Source organism: Salarias fasciatus, chromosome 19 (assembly GCF_902148845.1).
Source record: "Salarias fasciatus chromosome 19, fSalaFa1.1, whole genome shotgun sequence".
Taxonomy (NCBI): Eukaryota; Metazoa; Chordata; class Actinopteri; order Blenniiformes; family Blenniidae; genus Salarias; species Salarias fasciatus.
Window position 1 is genome coordinate 20103980 of NC_043763.1, and position 24434 is coordinate 20128413.

The 24434-nt window shown below is 41.9% G+C and overlaps 1 protein-coding gene across 1 annotated transcript in view; it reads right to left on the reverse strand.

Moving 5' to 3' along the window:
- The window catches only part of adck1 (aarF domain containing kinase 1), a 68588-nt gene that overhangs the window by 12633 nt on the left and 31521 nt on the right, over positions 1-24434 (reverse strand). Inside the window, exons 4-8 of the mRNA XM_030117739.1 lie at positions 21981-22184; positions 10952-11110; positions 9929-10087; positions 7359-7475; positions 1732-1881 (exon numbers count right to left, since the gene is read on the reverse strand). Coding sequence (XP_029973599.1) covers positions 1732-1881; positions 7359-7475; positions 9929-10087; positions 10952-11110; positions 21981-22184 — 789 coding nt within the window. The remainder of the gene's footprint in view (positions 1-1731; positions 1882-7358; positions 7476-9928; positions 10088-10951; positions 11111-21980; positions 22185-24434) is intronic.

The following is a 24434-nucleotide window of genomic DNA, read 5'->3' on the forward strand; positions in this document are numbered from 1 at the left end:
AGAAAAAACACTGGCAGCAGCCACAGCTTTCTGCATGTCTGAACTTTACACTGCAGAGCATCAGAGGATAAATTGCTGTTATTAAGAATAAAATAAACTAGCTACAAGCAAAAACTTTGCAAATGCCTCATGTTCAGTTATGCTCCAACATTTTTGACTAAAGCAAGAAAATAGGAAAAAGTGGAGTTTAAAGCAGATACTTGTGTAAAGAAAATATACATTTTAGAACAGAAAGTGATGTAAAAGTGAAACTACAATGATTTAAAAATGAAAAAAAGTACTACAATCAAGAAATATAACAGATAAAACAGTTGATGACCTTCATATAATGATGCAAAGTTTTCTGTAAAAGGTTCCGATATTTCTTTTTTTTTATATGAATCTAAACAGCCATTAACATTGTCTTTTATCCTGACAATACAGATCATCCAGAGTTCAGATAAAAAATTATTCCCAATCAGGACGTCTGAGAGTTTAGGGTTCATCGGTTTTGCCATCATTGCTTGAGAGTTAGCAGCGCAGGTTTACTTAGATTTTATAAAACAATTATTGGAATGATTTTTTTTATGGTCTGTGGGGATAAAGTTTATCCCCAATTTCAGTAAAAGTAACTCATTCAAGAGGGGATACGCTGTCCTTTCTACCAGTAAACTTCACCCAAAAAATACTGGAAAGCTTATTGCTAAATTATCTTAGAGGAAATGAGAAAAATGCATTTAAATATCTATTTTAAATATGACATTTCTTTCCATTTGCCTTTTATCACATACAGATGTAGGTCTTCAGACACAGGGAGGAGGAAACGCAGGACTCAAATGTACACAACTTACATACTAAGTATGCGTTTGTATCTTACTCGGCAATAAGCAAATAACAAACCTGCTGCTCTCCTTAAAATGTTTTTTTTTTTATCCCATCCAGCTACAATCCACACCACTGAAACACATGCAATGTGTAGTAGCCCACTGATAATGACCCTGAAAATGGATGGATGTGTGTGTGTGTGTGTGTGTGTGTGTGTGTGTGTGTGTGTGTGTTTGTGTGTGTGTGTGTGTGTGTGTCCACATTCTTTTTTTCTACTGCAAAATGACAGCTGAAATCACAAGTCATTAGGAATAAATTGGTGCCATTATGGTCCAAGGGAAGTCTGTGTGTGTGTGTGTGTGTGTGTGTGTGTGTGTGTGTGTGTGTGTGTGTGTGTGTGTGTGTGTGTGTGTGTGTGTGTGTGTGTGTCAAAGATGATGGAGTTGCATATTTATTACTCGGATCTCGTCATGAATGCAGGAACAAGCAGTAAACAAACTCATGTAAGACCTCTGGATGTCTGTATCAGCCAGTGGCTGTTTGGAGGGGGAAAAAAAGCGTGTGTTAACAATCAAAAGGCTTGTGTGCGTGTGTGCGTGCGTGTGTGTGTGCAGAACCCGCATGATTAAGGCTATAGTGGATTCAAACGCAGAACGCTGCACTCCACTAAGAACAACATCAAATGAGTTGTTTATCAAAAAGCTTTTATCCTGCTGCAGCTCTAATAAAAGTGTGTGTCTCCTTGTGAAAGTGTGTAACACCTGTGTGTGTGCGTTTTTGTTTTGTTTTTTTCCTTCTATGTGCATCTTTGTGTGATTGCTGCTCTACCTATTTACTCAAGGCCTCAGCCGCCAGCATGAAAAATGGCCCACAATATTAGAACAAATGTGGTTTTCTTGATGTCCAGGCAGCCGGGAGATTTCCCACCTGATACAGGCCGTGATCCAGCAGAATGATCTCGGTCTTCTTGCTCTGGGGACACTTGTGGACCAGCACGTTGCCTGGGTGTGGGTCGCAGTGGACGAAGCCGTGGACGAAGATCATCTCGCTGTACATCTTACCCAGATTCTCTGAGATCTGTTGGGAAGAAATGGAGAATACAGCTGAAAACTTATAAAAAAAAAATAAAAATGATCCAACTGCACAGTATCAATGTAACATTTTAGTGTGATGTCCTGTAAGTGTCGGTCATAACACCACTTCGAATGGAAGCATAATGGAAGGAGATGAAGTTGTTTCCAGCCATTTGGAACTGATGGCAGCAATATTACACATATGTTGCTAATATCATTAATTCGATGGTTCCCAATCGCATGAAACTCTACAGACGTCATTTGTGTGATTTATATTGGCTGCGTTCAACATGAACCTCACTTCACCCAGTCCAGAAATTGTGACTGGAAAAAGTCAGCGGTCACATTTTGAATAGGCCGACTGGCCGTTGGCTTTATTACTCATCATGCTGGAAAATGTGGATAATTCAATCTAAATTAAACGCTTGCACACATCCTAACACTGAAGAGGCAGAATGGGTCAAATCACACTTAGTCATGCCACATATTACCCTCAGCACTCTCAGTAGAGTGATGAGTGCCGCAATACAAAACAGAAAAGGGGGTTGGTTAGGTTAGGTTAAAAGTAGTTTCGATGGCTCGGTCAATGGAAGGACGGCAGATCTGCCGAGTCGTCACGGAGTTATGATCACCTTCATTATTAAATAGGCATTGACAAAACATCACCATGAAACTGGGTTTAAATAACTGAATGAAGATCTGTAAAAATCCATTATAATGTGTTGTGTGAATAAACTGCAGTGGCGTTTGTGTAAAGCAGCCCACCGTTCACTCCCACTGTCTTCATGCATGTGGAAAATCCGAGCCCCGAGCGCGGACTGAAGGAAGGGCTGAAGGCAAGACGACGGGAGACGTGGACGCGGCCCTCCTAATTAAACTTGCGCTAAGCTTCCCATTTTCCTCTTGTGGACATGCTAATTTAATTTTCTGGATTCGGCTGGAGCATTTAAATGGCACACTGGTGATTCACGGTTAGTCAGAGAGCGTGAGCTGGTGGATGCCACCAGAGGGGGAAATGTCACAGAAAATCCACACACACGTTTCTTTCTATATTTATGTGGACTCGCAGACATTAAGGCTTCCCAGATCAATATCCCAACCCGCAATGGGAACAAATAATTAAACCAAATCAATTTTAAAGATAAACTTGACCAAATTCCATTTCACCATTTGCTGGCCTGATTCAAGTTGGGAATCCATGAATTACAAGAAAGGTTGGGAAAAACACGCACCTCGATACCAACAGATTTCAGTTGCCCCAACCACATTGTACTAAAGGGTTACTAATCCCAACCCTGTGGTCTGACATGAGATTAAATGAGCAAAACTGCCAGACGAGCTTCTCTGTTTTGTTCAGAGAGCCCATCGATCTTTGGACTAAGCAGAGCTAATCGCCAGTCTCCCTTTTACTACTCATAATGAACCTTACTTCAACATTTTCATCTGCAACAGGAACAAAATCAGCACTGAAAGCAGTCGCTGCACTTTTAAAGTCAAATGTTTCAAGGCATCGGTGTTGTGATTTGTTTTTAGCCAGCCAATAGCCTCTCATCAACTTTCCATTTTTCTGTCATTTGTACACGAATAACATGTTTCCCTGCAAAAATAAATTCATTCTCTACTATCCACAGAGAATGACAACATTAATAAATAAAATAGTAATAAAAGAGCACGTAAAAGTTCATTTTAATCAACCTCTGTGTGCGTCGTGAAATGTTTCAGTGCTGAAGCTAATATGCTACAAGGTTTTCGCTAGTGGAACAAGGGTCGACTGAAATTAAGAAATAAATTCAATTTGAATTTAAAGTGGTCCTCACAAAGACAACCCAACCTGGTTACAGAAACACGCTCACTTATTGAGCAAAAGACCAGAGAGCCAAGAAATTATCACAGAGCGGAATGGCAGGCGCTAATGACCATCAATTAGAGCTCCTTAGAATGTCATTGGAAAAGAAAGACACAAGTGAGACACAAATATAGAAAATCCTCATTTTATCAGTGGACTGTGAACAGAAATGAAACGCACTGTTAATAATTATCCAATTTGGCCGATAATAATGTTTTTTTTTTTTCTTTTTTCAAAGTTCAAATCAAGTAAAATTGTTCCAGCACATTGGAAGATATCGCGGCGCTAAAAGCCCCAGAAGCTTTTTCAGGCCGGGCTAACATATTGAAGTAAAGTTCACATGAGGAAACAGACCAAGGGACAAAATGAAGTGAGACATTATGCACTAAAGCTACTTCCACGTTAGCAGTGACTATTATAATGGTTGGTTGTACAAGCAGCACATATAATTTGAGTTATAGAGTACGTTTAGGCACTGTGGTGCAGAAAACAGTGTTACAGAAGGTTTTTGCAATAATTAAAATAGAAATTGGGAATTGTGATTACTGTGTTAGATACAACAACCAAATGATGTGTGGAAGAAGGAAGGCGTTGGATTCCAAGTGTGAACATGAGGGCTGACAAATTATAGATATTTCAAAAAAATAATAGTTTGTTTCCACAGACGTCCACAGAACATAACAGGAGTAATTTCAGTGTTTGCTGTTCATATGAGGCATATATGGTTTCACCAGCCATAAGGCTCTTTTCCCCCTGCCATTTCATAGGTATGTTATGGTGGCCAGAGTAATCATAACGAGAGATAATAGTGAAACAACATAATAACACAAACACCAAAAAAAAAAAAAAAAAAAAGAACAACAGTGTGTTCATAGGAGAACTGTAACATTGCAAAGAAAACCTTTCTCAGGGAGTCCAGGGAGGAAACAGATGTTTTAATTGTGATTCTTATGATTATACAATAAATCTTGTTTTACAAATTCAGTTAATAAAAAAGAGAGATTTTTGACAATTATTGGATTAATATTGTGTATGAGATTTAAGTTATTGGTAAAACAAACAAAAAAAAAACTTCACTAATGACAGAAAAAATAAAACTATGACAAGAGTTGGATCAAATGCATTGATTAATTAAACCTATTAGATGAGACGTCATGATAGTTTATGACATGGTTTGAGGATCCGAGGAGTTGTGCTCTTCTATTCTGTTCTTTTTATTTAATTCATTTGCAAAAATGGCTAAAATCAGCTGGAACTTTGGGCTCCGCGGTAGCAGTGTAGTAAGCGCTTTACAAATGTAGTCCATTCACAGCCATGCTTTATGTTCTGCATTGAAAATGGTTGGATTGATTTTATATGAAAAAAAAAAAAAGAGCCTTTTCAAATAAAAAAGAATTTCAAAGAACTGTACGACTGCTCGGCATACTGTGTCTTAGTTTCATATTAACCAAGTAGAAAGCTGGAATCACTTGATCCTTGTCGACAGCTCCATTCGTGACGTTTTCAAAGAACTCAGTGTTTTGGTCAGAATTGTTTCGGAGATATTGTAGTCGTAGTGGAAAGGAGCTCAGCAGATTGGGTTTGTGAAAAACTTCACTCTGTGCTGCAGAATATATCTGGGCCCAGTCAGGCCCCTCCCTCCCTCATGGTGCAGCATAATGATGGATATGACTCTAAACATCCAGCTCACACCGCTCTCTCTCTCTCCTTTTTCAGGTGGGCCGACACATCCCGGGTCATTTCTGATTTCTGTCCACGCCATCCGCCCTGATTTGTATTATGTCAACGTAGAACTCCTGTGAGTTTCCAGTTGATTCATTCTGTCCTCCGAACCTGAGACACATTTCATTTGAGCTGCTGTGATTTATTGTTTAGAATTCATAGCAGCAACCTTGAGGTCACTTACAGCTATTTTATTAGCGTCACTTAAAACTATCACTGTGGTTCGTTTTTTACCATTTCCAATGGCATGGGTTTTTTTTGTACGTGTTAAAATAAAGGAGTTTTGCTGGGCTTTTAATTACAACTGAGTTTATTGCTGGGCAGGTTTGCCGATCATATGCAACAACTAGGAAAATGGACAAAACAAGTTTTCCTATGAACTAAAAAAATAAAAAAAAAGACAATGATTTTCATTTAAATCATATTTTACAGTTATATTTTTATGATGATTTTATGATGATTCAACTGGTTTTAGCTTTTTTTTATGTTATTGCAACTATTTATATTGTGTCCTACACTATTTATAATACAAATATTATAGATCAATCATTCCATAATTCATGAATACACCGCTGGGATAGGGAGCCTTTAAATTTGTTCCCTCAGTTTTTAACAGGTCAAATGTTACTAAAGTTCAAGAAATGAAAGATAAAAATGAACAATGATTCAAAAGGATACTTATAAAAAACCTTAGAAATTAAAGAATACACAAGTTTCACTCTTACAACAGAAGTTGGTGGTGTGTACATACTGAGTAAAAGTGGGATGGAGCCGTGGTCACTGATGGTTTTGGGGATTGTTGATGACGTCCAGAAGCATTCAGAGAGAAAGTCTTCTGATGCTGGAAGCTTCTAGCCGGAGGGGAGCGTTTCAAAAAGATTGAGCCCGGGACGGGAGAGGTCAGCCTTAATCTTAGAGGCTGGCAGGTCCTGGAGGGGCAGCAGGATGCAGCCAATCACCCTCTCAGCAGAGCAGATGATTCGCTGCAGCCTGCCATCGGCCCCTGGCAGCGACAGCAGTGTACCAGATGGTGATGGAGGCCGCGAAGATGGGCCCGATGATGGCAGCGGAGAAGTGCAGCAACGCCGACTTCGGCAGGTCGAACTTCTTCAATCGCTCCGGGATATACTGCGTCTGTTTGGGCCTTCTTGGTGAAGCTTCAGAAGGATGACTCCACAGTGTTCGTTGAAGATGACCAAGGGATGATGGGACGGGGTGTGGCTGCACAGCTTCAGACAGTTTTCACTCCTTAGAGTTGTGAGCACTGAGCTCTTTTATTTCCATAAACGTATTAAGTATCCATTTGGACTCGTCTCTCCATCACAGGCATGGATAGAAAAAGCCTCTATTGTTTCAACACATATAGAAAGTAGTTTTCGAGAGCAGTCTGTCCACGTCAATGTCTGTGCACCACGTAAGAAAACAAACGACAGCACCCACTAGTGGCCCAATATGAAAATTACAGAATTTTCAGCATTTTTGCCATTTCTCTATAAGCATTCATCAGTGCTGTGTAAACTTTTCAAAAACGGAAACATGAAGACGATGCATCTTTTCATTCCTGGATCAACCATGGTCGTTAATGAAACTTCCTCTCCCCTGCCACTGCTGTGTCTCATGCATGTTTGATGAACACTTCTATTCATCACTTCGGCTGTGCACACAGGTCAAGTTGCAACCTGATCTAAAAGCATTTTACACGCACCGACCTCTGTTTAATTCATGTGAGTACAGTGCCTGCCTGTCGGCTCCGACTGCTGCCATAATATATGTGAGCGGCGCTCAATACACTGCCTGAAGGTATCGTGTGTGGACAGATAGGAGAGCGAAGCCGCAGCTCTGCCATGACCGGCAGGATCAATCGATAAACTATTAACTGGTAACAATTAAGACAAACAAGCGGCGGGCGGTACCTCGTTGACATTGATGCCGTGTTTCTTCATGTAGTCCCTGTCGTTGACCTGCCCCCCCTCTGCAAACTCCATGGTCAGGATCCTCTTGGTGGAAAGATCCCAGTGGATCATGGGAATCTGTAAATACAGAGAAGAGAGAAACAAGTCATGTTATTCTATTTTTCCAAAGCAAACAAAACCTAACCATGGGGAAAGTGCTCAGCCGAAGAATCATTTTACGCGGACGGTTGTTGTTTTGTGGTCTGCCGAGAGTATTCTGACATAAACAAGATATCTTTCAAGGCCATCCATATCTATCTGACCTCCTCCAAATCTCCTCCCGCTCCCTCAGATCCGTCTCTTTTCACCTCGCTGACCCTTCAGCCCGTCACGCCGCCCCTCAGCCGCTCTGCCCCCTTCCTCTGGAAATCCCCGACCCTTTGAAAGCACGTTTGAGCTGCTGCCCCTGGGGTCATTACACAGGTTCATGCAGTTTTTAGGTTTAGTTCAGCACAAGTTTTACACCAGGCGCTCTTTCTGACACAAGGACATTGCTCAGAGACCCATAACTGTGACCCAATGGGATTCAAACGGCAAGTGCTTGTAATGTTTCAAGAGCTTGCAATTATCTATAATACAACAATGTCAATAATGTAATTCCTGTCAGTTTTTGCCTTTTATTAATGTAATAAAACTAATAATGTACTCATTTCAATAGTTAAAAGGCTGTTTAAAAAAAAGCACAATCAAAAACGAAGGGATTATTGTTTGTATCACTAATAAATGACTGTGATGATCATGAGAATGGCCAAAGGTATTGTGTTAATTGCAGGTAGAATCTTATTCGCCACGGTTACATTGTTGTTTCCTTCAGGGCAACAAATACCATGTATATGGAGAACTGCTGTTTTTAAGGGCTGCAGAAAATTAGCATAATTTTATTAATATTTTACAAAGTGTGCCTTAGAGCTGGATTTGAAGGCAGTTTTTAACATGATTTATAAGAATTTATAAGCACAGATATGAAAACATCATAAGACATTCATGTTCAATGTCCTTCAAGGTTATTTTTACATGAGAAACACACACTTACACGATAGCTTACTGACCAGTCAGATGATTCGCATGACTTATAATGTGGAAAAGGTAAATGCAGCGAAGGTGCTTTGAATCAGTGATTCTGTAGGAGGCGGACTGATAACCTGAGTCCTGCCCCTCATCTTCTCTCTTTTAAAGAGGGTTTCAGAAAGTCCTCTCTATGGGATGCTGATTAGCCTTTATCCACAACTTGGAGATTACGTGTGTTCACGTGTGTGTGAGCGTGCGCGTGATTACATTCAGGATTATCACGCCTTCAAGATTCTCCCTCACTATAAAACCCAAGGCTTCCCCATATTTATCTCTCTCTCTTTTTTTTTTTTTAATAGGTGTAAACTTGTTTTAGGAACTGTGATTCGTCCATTTTTCATTATAATACACAGTGACTGAGTTACGTTATATCTGACCGCACATTAGGTCTCTTTTTGCCAAGGACTCTTTTCGCCAATGTATATCTGCAGCCATTATTTATTGGGCGCAATGACAGCTATTTAATCTGGTTTTTAAATTAGCTTCGATTCAGGTTTTTCTCTGGTTTTCCAAATTGAATATTATTATCGGGGTAAATTATGTTTTGGTTACTGACTATTGTTCAGGCACAAATTAAAATTTCTCAGGCTACGGCTTAAGCGTTTAGACAATGAGATCATAAAATAACAGAAAAAAATCTGTGCATTATGAAAAATAATAATCTGTTAGTTTTAGCATTACCATAATGATGATTCTCTAAAATATCATTTATTTTTATTTTCTGTATTTCCAATTGATGAAAAACAGCAACTTCACCACAAGTTGTCAATTTAATCTTGAGAAAGTGTTACAGAATATGACTATTTCTACCAAATATATAGTGTTGGAAAACTTTTACCTGCTATAATTCATACATTCCAGCTCAAGGTTTTAGCAAATGTATTCATTCCCTTTTACACGAAATTACCTTTTATTTGACTGAGTTTAACGTCTTTGTCAGATGCCATCCTATACAATTAATACACACAGAATAAGAAAAAGGAAATGCTGGAAAAGGAAGACAAAACAAAAGATGGCGTCTCTCTTTGGGATTAAAAATGGAACAAAAGGAGGATGGCTGGAGAAAGAAGTCTCATTTCCATTCACTGAGGCTAATAAGAGACATTCTCAAACAGGCGCATTAAGAAAAAGGACACCAGGAAATTAAATGATAATAGACGTGAAGTCCGGTTCTGTCGAGTGAAGGAAATATGATTTCCAGGTTTCGACTGACCCTGCTCTGTTTGGGAGGAGCTGACAGGCAGCACAATGGGAGCTCTCGCGCACAGTGGAGGAGCCTGACCTCTATTAACTGTACTGAGGGACGTTTAAAATACGCAGGCGGTGAATTGAAACAGGCTGTGTCAGATAGGAATCGGCTGTTTACAAGCAAATGTGTGTGTACGGAACCAGCGGGGGTCAATAAAGAAATCCTGCGACCTCCACGGGTATGCTGCAGAGAGAGGAAGCCCTGTAAAACGCACCCTGAGGAAGGGAAAGTGGGCCAGCATGTTGGCCACCTTCTCAGCATTGCGGCCTTCGTTGAGGAAGTCCAGCTCCAGAGGCATGTTCTTCTTCGCCTCCTCCACCAACCACATGAAGGCAAAGTCTGGGAACAGCCAGTGGACCGCCTTCAGCAATACCTTCAAATCAGTTTTAGTTAAAAAAAAAAAAACAAAAAAGAAGTTATTTAACCAATACAATTTAACCAAATCTACAATCAATTTGGCATTCTATCATTTATGCGATATCTTTTCTTTGAGTACTTGTACAGAGTGAGGTATGAACTCCACGATCCAGCTGCTGTCAGATAACCCAACTAGTCTTGGTGCTACTGATTAATTTGGCCAAAACAGAGCAAGAATATCATGAATTGTTTATTCTGCTCCTAAATGAAGTGGAGGAAATGCCACAAATGATCCAGTGCTGTTTCGTTATATCGTCAAACTCCATCTGCTGTATCTTAGAAAACCTTCAGTTACATTATTTTCAAATCCTAATGACACAAAGAATTGAACGATCGGCAGGAAGTGTTTCTCACACCAGTTTGTTTATACAGGTTAGTGAAAAACAGAAGCACCAGTTGTTTTCATGTAGGGATTGTATGTTCTCCCTTCTTGCAGGTTTTCTCAGCGTACTCTTGTGTTGGGCTTTTGATGATATAGGTGTGTTTGCATCGGTTTGGGTCGGCCCTGTGATGGACGGGCCTGTACACGCCGTCCTACTTGAGGACGGAAAAGTGGATGTATGTAGGACGGCATGGTAAGTACCTTCTCATAAACCACTTTGGGTAGGAATGGAGAGTAAATCATAAAAGAGCAAGAGGTAAATCCATCCCTGCAAGGTCGTACTCATTGAACATATTCAGACAAGTGTGTGCGTTCGCAATAATCTAACACTCCTGGCGTGACGACGGAGGAAGAGCTTAGGACTGGTTTTTCACACAAACAAAAACAAAAACGCTCAATAACCGCCTTTTCTTTGCTTAGCTGAATGAGCAGACTCACCTCCATCACCACTATGTCCTTGGAGCTTTGTCTCTCGACTTTGGGGTGCTGGACCTTGACGGCTACCGTCCTCCCATCACGCAGCACTGCCTTGTGGACCTGAGCTAAGGAGGCTGCGCCCTGAGGCTTCTCCTCAAAGGAGACAAATAATTCTGACAACTGCAGGAGAGAGATGGAGACGGGCAGAGAGAGCGGGAGCAGAGGGTAAATGAGGGATGGAGAATGACAAAGAAGGCAGGAGGGAGAGAGGTGTGGAGTCGGGAGTGGGAGAAGAATGCCATCATCAATCTTGTTGCCTTTATTTACAAGTTATTTTTAGACACTGTACAGTACAGAGATGTGCACACAGCGGTGTGTGTGATACAATAGTGACTGATAAATGTGAAGTGAAGATAGCTGCAATGACTTGTCTTCAAGCCTGACAAAGTAATCAAAAAAAAAAAAAAAAAAGGCCCGTTTCCATAGTAATGTTTTCACGTGAAAATAGAAAACTTTTGTCGTGTTTTGAGTGAATGCTTTGAGGACAACGGTGCTCAGAGCCACTGAAAATGCTAATTTTTGAAAACGCTCCATCTATCTCTGTGGAAATTGCAGAAAATGCAACTTTTCTGAAGCACTGCTACTGTACAAGCGCATCGTGACTGTAGAAAATATTTCTTCTGCGCAGAAACAACAATTTCAGCCTTGAGAGTGTCGTCACTCTCAGTCGATATTCTCCAGCGGCCTGGACAAAAAAAGCTCACCAACCTCAGTCAACTATGGAAGGTACGTCTCAACAGGAAGACAACACAGTATCAACTGTTACACAGTGTAAACATGAAATGTTTCTGAAACAATTTCAGTTCAACTTCAGGCCAAAATGGATCTTTAGCAAAAGCAATATTTTTATGAAATATATAACTTAGATAAAATACAGATCCACAGTATTACTTCTATTTACATCTCTTCTCCTCTACAAGCAGCATCTTTTTTCTTCTTGTGTTTTCTTTTCATTGCTGTTTTAGGTTTTCTATTAACCTTGAGGCCAACAAGTAGCAACACAACCTTTTATGCTACAAACATGGTTTTAAAATCAAATGTATTGTATTAAAAGATCTGTGAAAGATCTAAAATGGTTAATTTATATCCAAAATCTATCTAAGAGCTTACTTCTATCTACTCAGCTGGCTCTCATTTCCTGTCCAAACTATAACTGCAGAAAACTGGACTATCCAGGACTTTAGAAGCTTTTTGTTTCTTCTGGGACTTCTGTTTCCTTTCTGCAGGACTTGGCAGCAGCTCCTTCCTTCGTCCATGCACTCCATTGGGATGCTACCTAATCATCTTGGTGCACAGCGAAAAATGTGCAGCACTTTTTAAAGTTCTGTCTGCAGTGTGTCGGGTTGTCTTCTGGGATTTCACTAATCTTTTATTGTTTTTTTTTTTTTTTTTGCTTTCCTTTTATAACCTATGTTACTTTTATATATTCTTTTACCAGCAACTTGCTGAAACTGGCTTTGTAAAGGCAGCAACATGCACATGCTAACGACTAATACATTCAGGCAAAAGCACCTTATCTTGATTCTGGTTTAAAACACATTACAACATACTTCAGATCGGTAGGTGCCACTCAAAGATGCAGGGGCATAAAAAGCTAAGAGTTCTGATTGGGTGCATGTTGTGAGTATATTATTATAACTAGAGCATGTGGAGACAGTTAAGATGTTGGTCCAGCTCCTCATTTTTCCCCGGCACTCTGTCCGCCCACGTATCTCGAACATACTGCGGGGCATTTAGCACCCAGTGTGTCCTTTGAGCTGAGGTAGTCCCCCATTAGCTTCCACTCATCTCCGTGGAATCACAGAGCACACACGCATTAATTAGTGTGTGGGCTTGAAGGTTAAAGAGGCTTCCCAAGGGACCCAGAGTTATTAGAGCAGACTTATTGTATGCGTTGGAACCTCCATGCTGCCCCGAGGCCGCCCTGCCTCATGGATACAAATGTGTCCAAGGAAAAAGGCGGCGTGCGGCGCGGAGAGCACAAGCTTCGGCCGACACTCATGTACTGCATCAATAATGTACGCTTAAAAGCAACTGCACTTATTGAATAGAATTTATAAACTGATAGCCGACACAAATTTATAATGATGAATATTCATCACATTGAACGACGCATACAATTTAGCAATTTTCTGCACTCCAAATCAAAAATTAAAAAAACTAGTGTTATACTTGATTTCAAGCTAATGCTGCGAATGACCACATATCCATTATGTTAGCTGTTCTTCAATCACTCTGAAATCATTTAGCAGGCTTAGATTGGACGTCTTCCTTCATATTCATGTCTCAAACTGTACCATGGGGGAGGAATCTGCCTGCTGTTTGTGACTTGTGAAACAGGAAAAGAGGCTAATTTGAACACGTAGTCGGCCCATCAGGTACGGGCCCAACACGAGCCCCCACAGAAGATGCCTTTGGATGATGAATTAAACAAGCAGCACAAGGTCCTGAGTGGGAACAGCTGAGTTATTCATTATGCAAATATGCTAAATGGAATGAAATTGTCTGCACCCACCAGCGACTACCCGCTCCGACGCCGAGCATCCAATGGGATCTGACATGCAGAGAAGTGCTTTCATGGGTTAAGGCAACGTGTAATTTCTACGATGAGCTTGTCACTTTGAGCAGCGGCGGCAAAGCTGAGAAATCCCAGTGAAATTTAAACTGAGGCAGATTTTACAATTTAGATTATTTTTGCATCACGTTGAAAAAAAAAAAATAAAGAAATAAATAAACGTACTCTTTATTATGTTTGCAGCGGTGGCTGATGTGTTGTGTCTGGTTCGCACCACCCAGTCAGAGCTTATGTTAATCTGTGTTGTGGAGTTAATAAACATGGTAATGCATGCGCATGGGCCCTGCTCCCATTGGGAGAGCCCCGCAGTGACATACGTTCCCTGAAATGAGTTATGGCACAAATAAAACGGTCCCCGAGGCCTCACGGTTGGATGGCAACACATCGGTGTCTGTGTCAGCGTGGCGAGGTGGCCATTTTGGCTGCTGGCGGCCGGCCACGGCCCCAGCTGGGTGAAGACACATAAATCACTGCTGCGCCGAGGAGAGGAAATAAAAGAGATGACTCAACTGAGGAGAGGAAATCAAAGTCTCCACTCTAAACTCTCAACATGCATGTACAAAGGTCTTCACATGGGTCTCAAGGCCTTGTAAGCTCACACAGGGTGAACGATAACAGGCTCTTTCATGCTTGGTGCAAATTGTAAATTTGAAGCATGTTTCTCTTTTGAATAATAGTTCACTTCAGAGTCTTCCTCCCTTCAGCGCTCTCTTGGAGAAAAAAAAAAAAAAAAAAAAAAAGAAAACTTCTGTCACCTACTAACTATTCCTGAACACATCCACTTTCTGTTTGTCTCATCAAGAAAAAGTCAGAACTTCATGCAGCGCTTCATAAGTTCCTGGAGGCATGTTTATAAAAATGATAACATTATTTGTCCAACTGCTTCAGAAACAAAGATGACAAAGTGTTTTGACAAAAAACAGCAAGAACAATCAGACAGGCCCGACCATGACAAACCAAACTAATGTTTCATAAAAAGGGACAAAACATTTTGAGGGGAAAAAAATAAACATAAAATGTAATTTGAAAAAATGAAGTAACTATAAAATCTCAACAGAAGCAGATAAGATATTACAAAGGAAATTACTGATTCTATGTGCTGAGGATGATGGGCCACTTTAAGTTTTCAGCCCCCTCTTCTGAACAACTAAAGGTCAATCTGAGAAGCTGAGTCTCAAATGTGATCAAGTCTTCTGTTGTTAATACACACGGGGAGGCAATGAAGAGAAGCTGAAGCACTTCACCAGAAACATGGATATTCTGCCTCATTTCACCTAATGGAGTCTTTCTACAGCTTCATCACATCCTTCCTCTTTCACTACACATTCCTGAAAATCCTTCAGCCTCCAGTGATCCAAATATCTACTGACCCACTTTTAGCCTCCAGATTTTCTACAGAATTCCTGTACAGAGCGTCGCCGATTTTTATAGCAATAACCTCAGTGAGTCATTTTCATCTGGTTCCCATCAGGAAGATAGCATATTACCCAAACTCCATCAAATGTTCAAGTGATCTCATTCTTGTCAGCCTTCTAACCGTTCACACCTCATAGCTGCCTTTGATACGGCTTTTTTCTTCTTAACTTAACAAATCCAACTGCTGCAAAATGTGTATGAACTGATCTCAAACAACACAAGTGGAGGATGAAGGAGGAAGATTGCCTTATCTTTAATGTCAATACTTTGATAAATGTGACCTATTATAGATTATTTCAGACCACAATCAAAATATTTACCACAGTGCAGATATCAAATCAATTGTGTTGTGTTGTTCTAGTAGGAATCTTTTTTTCTTGAGGAAGTGCCCAATAGAAAGTCAAAAGGTATTTAATTCATCTCGCCATCCATTTTCTACAGGCCCCCTACATTCAGGCCCCGTTTAAACAACGTTTTCAATTCAGAATGGAGACTTTTGTTCCGTGCCCGTTTACACAACAGTGAACGACTTTTTGAAAAGGTGCCCAAAGTGGAAAATTTCAAAAATGCTGTGTCTATGTGGAAACGAGGGAATATGCAGCATTCCTGAAACAGCGATCCTGTGAATGTGCGCCACGGCCGTCACAAACAGTTCTTCTACACGTTCTTCTACACATGGGCGACAGTAGCTCAGTTGGTAGAGCAGGTTGTCTTATAACCGGAAGGTTGGCGGTTCGATCCCTGCTCCCGCAGGCGTAAATCTGTCGTTGTGTCCTTGGGCAAGACACTTCACCCACCTTGCCTAGTATGAAAGTTGTGAGAGTGAATGGTTGGTGGTGGTCGGAGGGGCCGATGGCGCAGATTGGCAGCCTCGCTTCCGTCAGCCTGCCCCAGGGCAGCTGTGGCTACAGTAGTAGCTCACCACCACCCAGTATGGTGTGAATGAATAATGCAATGTAAAGCATCTTTGAGTGTCCTGAAAAGCGCTATATAAAACCAATGCATTATTATTACACATGCAGGAGTACCGTAGATGAACATTAACAACAAAGTTTACCTCCAGTGTGTCATGGCTTTGTTGATATTTTCCTGGGACTTGATAGGTTCAGAGTTGAGAGTCACCTGTCATAGCAATGCAATTTCATCGTCTGTCCAAACAAAAGCCTGAGCACTTGCCATTCTTAATGTTAATGTACATGTCATACAAATCACTACTGATTAATTTATGAACATTTTAAAACATATCCTCAGGTAATCTTGCTGAGGTGGCAATTTCTGATCACTGTAACCATAAAAGACGGAGCAGCAGGCTGGCAGTGGCCATGTCACGCTTTACCGTTTGGCTACGAGAGCCTACTGCTGCTTCCTGAACCTCCGTGACCGCAGATGTCCCGACACTCCCGTTGCCTGAAACCCCTATGAAGCCCTCATGTTCTCTTTACGCCACATCTCGAAGCAGACTAACGCTCAACCTGGAAACGGGTTCTGTTTGGTGAAACAACATATTGCGCGCGCGCTGGCCTTTCAGCAGTTTTGTGAAGAGGGGGGAAGTGGCAGCCGGAGCTAAAAGCGAACCCTCTCCAACGCCACGCGCAGTGGGAATGCATATGTTATCACAAATGGCGCTTTAAAAGGCGGCGCGGCACCGCACACTACTCCCCGCTTGTGTATGAGAACATCCAACAGACGTGGGAAAAGCGGGGGGAAAAGATCCATGCGTAGTGAAAAGGAAATGAAGCTGAAGCTGCGCACCCGACTGCAGAGCCGCCTGGCACTGCTCATCAGCGTCACTTCTTCTCCCGACACTCCAAAAAGGGGAGGAGGGCTCATTCATTCAGGCTGGTCCCTTTGTAGATGGGAGAGTTATATTACCGTCTTTTCAGGGATAATGACGCCCCAAGCAGATACCGGAAGAAGTCAAATTGAATGAGCACCTTAATTAAAAAAAAAAAAAAAAAAATGTATGAAAAAGACAGGAGAAAATTCTATAGCGGCTTTGAATTAGGCGAGCGCAATTTGTAAAAATACATAGAGACGTACAACAGCAGGCTCATAAATTTATTCTTTTCACTGACAGGAAGAGCTGTGCAGTTTAATCCAAAACATTACTTGTATTGTCATTATGCAGGTACAGATGGCGGTGCAGCATAAAGCATGAATACAAAAATAAAAATCAAGTGTTACCATTGATTACACACTCCCCATTAGTACTATTCCTACTATTATGAGTGCAAGTGAATCTTCCATACATAAATATGACACCACCTGCTCGCCTCTGACTCAATGAGGGCAGCTTCCTTTTTTTTTTTTTCCCTTCAGCGGGAAAATGTGTCCCATCAGATATAGGGATTGAGGAGCAGACGCTGCTGCTGGCAGACAGAACAAACAGTCGAGTATTCACCGAGCAGACCTCAAAGGCTGTGATTGCACATTCATAGTGTACACGGCAGTGAATGACATATCAGAAAATTAAAATGACACTGACGTGACACAGGCAGAAGTGATGCAGCAGTCTTTCATATTTACATTCCACCACAGCTACGCTGCAGCTCCAGTGGAAATTCATTATGCAGACAAATGGGTTCTCCATGGTGTTTTGAAATGGACTATAGAGAAAATGTGATAATTTCATTTACACAGATTAGTTTATCATCTGAGTGGAAAAGACATTCACGAGACAACATTTTGAAAATGATGTCCGTTTACATGGAAATTGCAGAGGTTTGGGGTTGGCAATAGGGTCGGGTCTGGAAAGTTTGGACGGTAACTGGTGTTCGATTCGGGATTGGGTTTGAGATATGTGGTGGAGTTTCTTGGTGTCAACGGGTACAGTCGTTCGCTATTATTGATAATAATGGGTACAGGCTGTGGGGGGTAGAGATAGGGGTGGTATGGAACCTTCCTTAGGATATGCAAGATGTGCTTAAGCATAATCAGAAGTCTGGCTGTTTGGATGGAAATTATAACAGATAAACTGTATTAAAATAAAACTACTCTGGTAAATAATGCTGTCACTAAATCAGGTCATGTGGCTACAAAAATCCATACAGTTTTTTGATTCTAAAACAAATACTTGCTCGCTAAAGTTGGCTGAAACCATGTAGTGTGAGAGCCTATTGATCGGTCTTTGATACACTGCACTACGTTATTGAGCTTGATGCGAGAAAAAAAAAAAAGACAGCTCCTGGGAATTAGTTCAATGACTAATCCAGCAGGTCTTTTTCCATGCTGTTTGCTCACAGTGTCAAACACGGCAGAGGAGCAACAAAGGCAGCACTGTATGGCACTCATCATCAATAAATGGCAAATTAGAGGCTGATTAAACTTCAGTTTGGAGCTCTTGTACAGTTCACAAGCAGTACAATGATCTTAACCCCTTATTAGAAATGCTATCACTGGACACATGGACTACTAGAACAGCTGCTATAAAGCTCCATCTGAAGCCAATCATTATGAGTTGATAACTATTAGACTGTTGAAGGGGAAAACGTAGCTTCAGTGACTCCAAGCACCACTGTCCCGAAGACAGACATTCAAAACCCAACAGGAGTTTTCCATTTTCACTTGAAAACTTTGTCGCGTAAACAGAGCCTCAGTGTCCAGCGGTAAGCTGTTGTTCTTAGAGTTTGACATCATACAGGAAAAACCGTCAGGGGCATAACTTGAGCAGAGATTTCTTCTGGAAGACACCTTAATAGAACAAATAAAAAGACTGTGGAGCCCACTGATGCCTGTTTTACAAAGCAATGCTTCATGGTAAAAAAGGTAGCATGTTGAGAGTGCTTGCTGTTCTGATGGTTCGGGAGACCAAACTGCCACAGAGTCCAGGATAAGGCCAAAAAACACAATACCTCATGACAATGAATGCTCCGCCAAAGCCACAAACTCTCTGCTGTTAAGAGCCGATCCGCCGTCCACAGCACACACTGTTCTCACCAACATTATTTTACAAATTGTAGCATTTCTGCTCGCCATCAGGTGGAGTCTTCACTTTGAGGATGGTTGACCTAGTTTGAATCCTGGCTGCAAGTTAACTTGAAGCTTCCAATTAAAACATTTTTGTTACAATGGTTATGTTTGTGTGATTTTGCATGGGTGAAACAGGCGGCATAAGAAAATGTTATGTCAACATTTGCATACCACCTTCTAAGAACCAATAATGAATTTATGGCCAGAAACCTACAAATGTTATCATTTTTGTCAAATTAAACATAAAAGAAAATAACACAAGAGGATATTTGATCTGTTGCAATAAGAACATTTTGCCAATAATCAGCCAGTGCAGCCACTATTGCAAATATACAGAATCAGGATTGCATTTCTTGAAAATAAGAGTTTTTTTCTTTTCATTTTGCAGTTTTAGGATTTTTTTTTCTTATTAAAAATAAGAACATTGTATGCCATAACAGTCATATTCATTAACTGAATGTCCATTCTCTCTCAGTTATGTATTTTAGAATCATATTACTTTGTTGGCATTATTGGCAATTACATTATCGTTCAGTTATTGGCTTTACTACGTTCTGAATGGCCAAAATTAGGACATTACTGGTACTTATACTGATTACATTATTGATTGCTATACATCATTCCTGCAGCTCAGGACAACTCAAAGTTCTTCACAGATGACTGACATTATAATAGTCGCAATAAAAAAGAGAAAAGTGCTATGAAAGGTCTGAAGGGCTACAAAGTGTTGTCAATGAAACGGAGTGAAATAAAAAGTCCATGTAAAAGATCGTTGACTACAAAATATTATTGGCAAAAAAAAAGCATAAAATACTAAGAAAATATAGCATATGTTTACAATAAACTACAAAAAAGAAACAATTTATATAAACATAAAAAAGAAAAAAAAGAAAACCTGTATTTTCTTTTAGTCACTTCTTGTTTTTTTTCTTAAATGCATCAAAAATTAAACAAAGCCAGAGAATACTTCCATGTCGGAGCTACATTGGCTCCTCCACCAGAATACTAAACAAAGACTGTACAATAAAATCTATTTAACTGTGGTGATATTTCTGACGATGTGTAACAAGATCATCCAGGCCTAACTTTCGCTGCTTCACAAATTGATGTATGTTTTGTCTAATCTTAAGATTTACGGATTGTTTGGAACGGCGCAACCCCGAAGGAACAGTCTCCTCACAGCATTTTCTGATGTACGTACACCGAAAGCCATTTATTTGACACACACGCACATAGAGAGCCAGTGTGTGTATGTGTGTGGTGTGTAGTGGAAGGAGACAACCAATGTACTGTATCTGAGAATAACAGAATAATTGCCTTGCCTCCTGCAGGCTCTAAAAGGCCGCCATAACAAGTAGTTTGGAAGCAAACGCTGCACTCTGTGCTAACAGCAGCATTAACAGCTTTTTCAGCAGCATGGCTTGGTTATGAAATGAAATAAGAACAGAATGTCAGACATATCCACTTCAGCTTTATTTGCCCTCTTTACGTCCCTGCTTTTGACAAAGTGCACATGCAGGGACAAGCGCCGGCTCTCGGCTTCAGAGCGTGACCAGACTTCAGATCTCGACAGAAAAAACAACCCGAGTCCCAAAGAAGCCCAAAGTTAAGTGCATCAAATTAACAGGAAATATAAAAATGATTAAATTCAGACAGAACCTGTGAAATGCATTCTCTCTTTTTTAATTTTTTTTTTCCATAACATTTCCATAAATGTCGTCTAATTTCCGGGACTTAATTTTCATTGAAAGTAGTTTGAGCTGCAGATGATATGTTTACAGGAAAGGCTGGAATTAATGGGCTTTTACAGTTAAATAGATTCAGGAGGTCACACAAATCAGCTTTGTATTTTTTTTTTTATTTCCTCTTGCTGTGCAAATTATTTAAAATTTGCACCTACCATAAATATTGGAGCTACTGTACATAAAACCTGTCCGGTAAGAGGTGTTGTAGGCACATGACTGACTGGAAGTAAGTAAGAATTTAGAGCCAGTCAGTTCAGTGCTGAGAGAAGTTGTGGGGAAACAGAAGTTTCTTTCATCAGCATTCAGATGTTATTATCAAGTGGAAAGTCCCAGACCGCAAATACAGTTGTAAATTGTGTCGTCTACGAAGCAGAACACTGGAAGCTTTTTGAAGCTTGGTGAAGGGAAATGCCACATCGATGAAAGAGCACATTGAAACCGATGCCATTAAAATTCCGAAGTGGATAGTAATAAACCTCATGTTAATAATGCACCAAAAACGGTATTGGGTTTGACACTGCATGGAATTCTCATACTCGCACAAGATCCCGATACAACTCGGCGAGTATTACATGATGTCATGCATCATCAATGTCTCACACAAGAGTGCACGAGCGACGTTTACCATTTGGAGTCACTTTAAAGGAGCTGTATCTTTACTTTTCCAAGCCTGCCAAAGTAATCTACAGTCAATAATAAGCTATTTTAGCACCCCTAGCACTACAAAATACTGTTTTATTATTACATATCAGTAATCCTATATGTGTTGTTTTCAACACAGAAGTACAAACAACTCCACTTTATGATACCCTGGAACCAGCATCACAGCAACGTCATGACGAACATAGATATATGAAATATAGACCCCATGCTGGTGGATGAATGTGTCTACCAAGTCTATATTGTATACAGATATGGTGCTAACGTGCAGTGGTCTTGTGGAAGTTGTCGGTGAAGCAGCAGTTCATGAAAGTCAATAGAATTAAGAGGTTCTCCTTAAGTACACTACACATCAAGGTGCTTCATGATTGGTGCCAAAGCCTGACAGATGATCAATCAGTCTGACTGATTTTCGGATTGAAAATTCATTTAACTGAAGTTGTTAAAAGCACATAAAAGTTCATTTTCATAGTAGGGCCCCTTTAATATTACAAGTAGCTAAAGGTTAGCAACTCATACTGGTACTTGCCCTTTAATGAAGTGATATTGCAATATGGCAATCTTTACAAACTGCTATTTGGAAGAAGAAGTGTTCAAGAATGCATGAGCACATCCTCAGTCTCACCTCCTTCCCGAGGTCCTCTCTGATGACCTGCTGGATCTCCTCCATGCTGCTCTGAGGAGCTCGGCTGTGGAGCACCTTCAGGGTGGAGGTGTACTCCTCGGGCAGCAGGTAGTCCAGGGCGCCCAGGTGCTGGCCCACCTTGATGAAGGTGCCCCGGTTGGCACAGCACAGGTCTCGGAGCCGCTCGGCCGATCGTCTGTGTACCTATAGAAACGGATCCATTAGGTTGAAGAAACAGTCACAGTATCAAATGTAGGAAAAAGGACAAACTTCCAATAGTCTTTCACCATCTCACATCTCTACAAGAGTACATCATGATCTGAAGACCATTTTTTAACTTGACAATACCTAGTCATTGAAATCTGGCTAGTTTAGTAAAAAAAAAAAAAAAAAAAACATGTATTAAAAATTATGAAATATAGAAATTAAAGATTAAGCAGCTTCAGCTGAAGAAGGAGTCCTACCGAGCCATGTTGGCTCACGGGACTCCAGAAGCAGCTGACAGGTACCGGCAGGCCAAGCGAACTGCAGCCCAAGTGGTTGTGGAGGCAAAAACTCGGATCTGGGAGGAGTTCGGAGAGGCCATGGAGGAAGACTATCGGTCGGCCTCGAAGAAATTCTGGCAAACTGTCCGGCGCCTCAGGAGGGGAAAGCAGGTCTCTGCCAACACCGTTTATAGTGGAGGTGGGGAGTTGCTGACCTCAACTGGGGATATCATAGGACGGTGAAAGGAATACTTCGAGGACCTCCTCAATCCCGTCGCCACGTCTTCCGTGGAGGAAGCAGAGGCTGAGGTCTCAGAGGTGGACTCGTCCATCACCCAAGCCGAAGTCACCGAGGTGGTCGGTAAGCTCCTCGGTGGCAAGGCACGGGGGGTGGACGAGATTCACCCTGAGTACCTCAAGTCTCTGGATGTGCAGGGACTGTCTTGGTTGACACGTCTCTGCAACATTGCGTGGCAGTCGGGGACGGTGCCTCTGGACTGGCAGACCGGGGTGGTGGTCCCCCTGTTTTAAAAGGGGGACCGGAGGGTGTGCTCCAACTATAGGGGGATCACACTCCTCAGCATCCCCGGGAAAGTCTATTCCAGGGTACTGGAGAGGAGGATCCGACCGATAGTCGAACCTCGGATTCAGGAGGAACAATGCGGTTTTCGTCCTGGTCGTGGAACAGTGGACCAGCTCTACACCCTCCATAGGGTGCTCGAGGGGTCGTGGGAGTTTGCCCAACCAGTCCACATGTGTTTTGTGGATTTGGAGAAGGCGTTCGACCGCGTCCCTCGTGGTGTCTTGTGGGGGGTGCTCCGGGAATACGGAGTCCGGGGCCCCTTGTTAAGGGCCGTCCGTTCTCTGTATGACCGGAGCAGGAGTGTGGTCCGCATTGCCGGCAGTAAGTCGGACCTGTTCCCGGTGCATGTTGGACTCTGGCAGGGCTGCCCTTTGTCACCGGTTCTGTTCATCATTTTTATGGACAGAATTTCTAGGTGCAGCCAGGGGCTGGAGGGGGTCCAGTTCGGGAACCACAGGATTTCATCTCTGCTTTTTGCAGATGATGTTGTCCTGTTGGCTTCATCGAACCCGGACCTACAGCATGCACTGGGGCGGTTCGCAGCCGAGTGTGAAGCGACAGGAATGAGGATCAGCACCTCCAAATCCGAGGCCATGGTCCTCAACCGGAACAAGGTGGCTTGCCCTCTCCAGGTAGGTGGAGAGATTCTAGCCCAGGTGGAGGAGTTTAAGTATCTTGGGGTCTTGTTCACGAGTGAGGGACGGATGGAGCGTGAGATTGACAGGCGGATCGGTGCAGCGTCTGCAGTGATGCGGTCGTTATATCGGTCCGTTGTGGTGAAGAGGGAGCTGAGCCGAAAGGCGAAGCTCTCGATTTACCGGTCAATCTACGTTCCCACCCTCACCTATGGTCATGAGCTTTGGGTCATGACCGAAAGGACAAGATCCCGGATACAAGCGGCCGAAATGAGCTTCCTCCGTAGGGTGGCTGGGCGCTCCCTTAGAGATAGGGTGAGGAGCTCAGTCACCAGGGAGGAGCTCGGAGTAGAGCCGCTTCTCCTCCACATCGAGAGGGGCCAGCTGAGGTGGCTCGGGCATCTGTTCAGGATGCCTCCTGGACGCCCCCCTGGGGAGGTTTTCCGGGCATGTCCCACCGGGAGGAGACCCCGGGGAAGACCCAGGACACGCTGGAGAGACTATGTCTCTCGGCTGGCCTGGGAACGCCTTGGGATCCTCCCGGAAGAGCTGGAGGAAGTGTCTGGGGACAGGGAAGTCTGGGCATCTCTGCTGAGACTGCTGCCCCCGCGACCCGGCCCCAGATAAGCGGTTGAAGATGGATGGATGGAAGATTAAGCATATTTATGTATGAACAACATAAATATAATATGATCAAACTACAGATGTAGACTACATGTTTAAGGTAAGATTAAACTATTTCTATTCACAT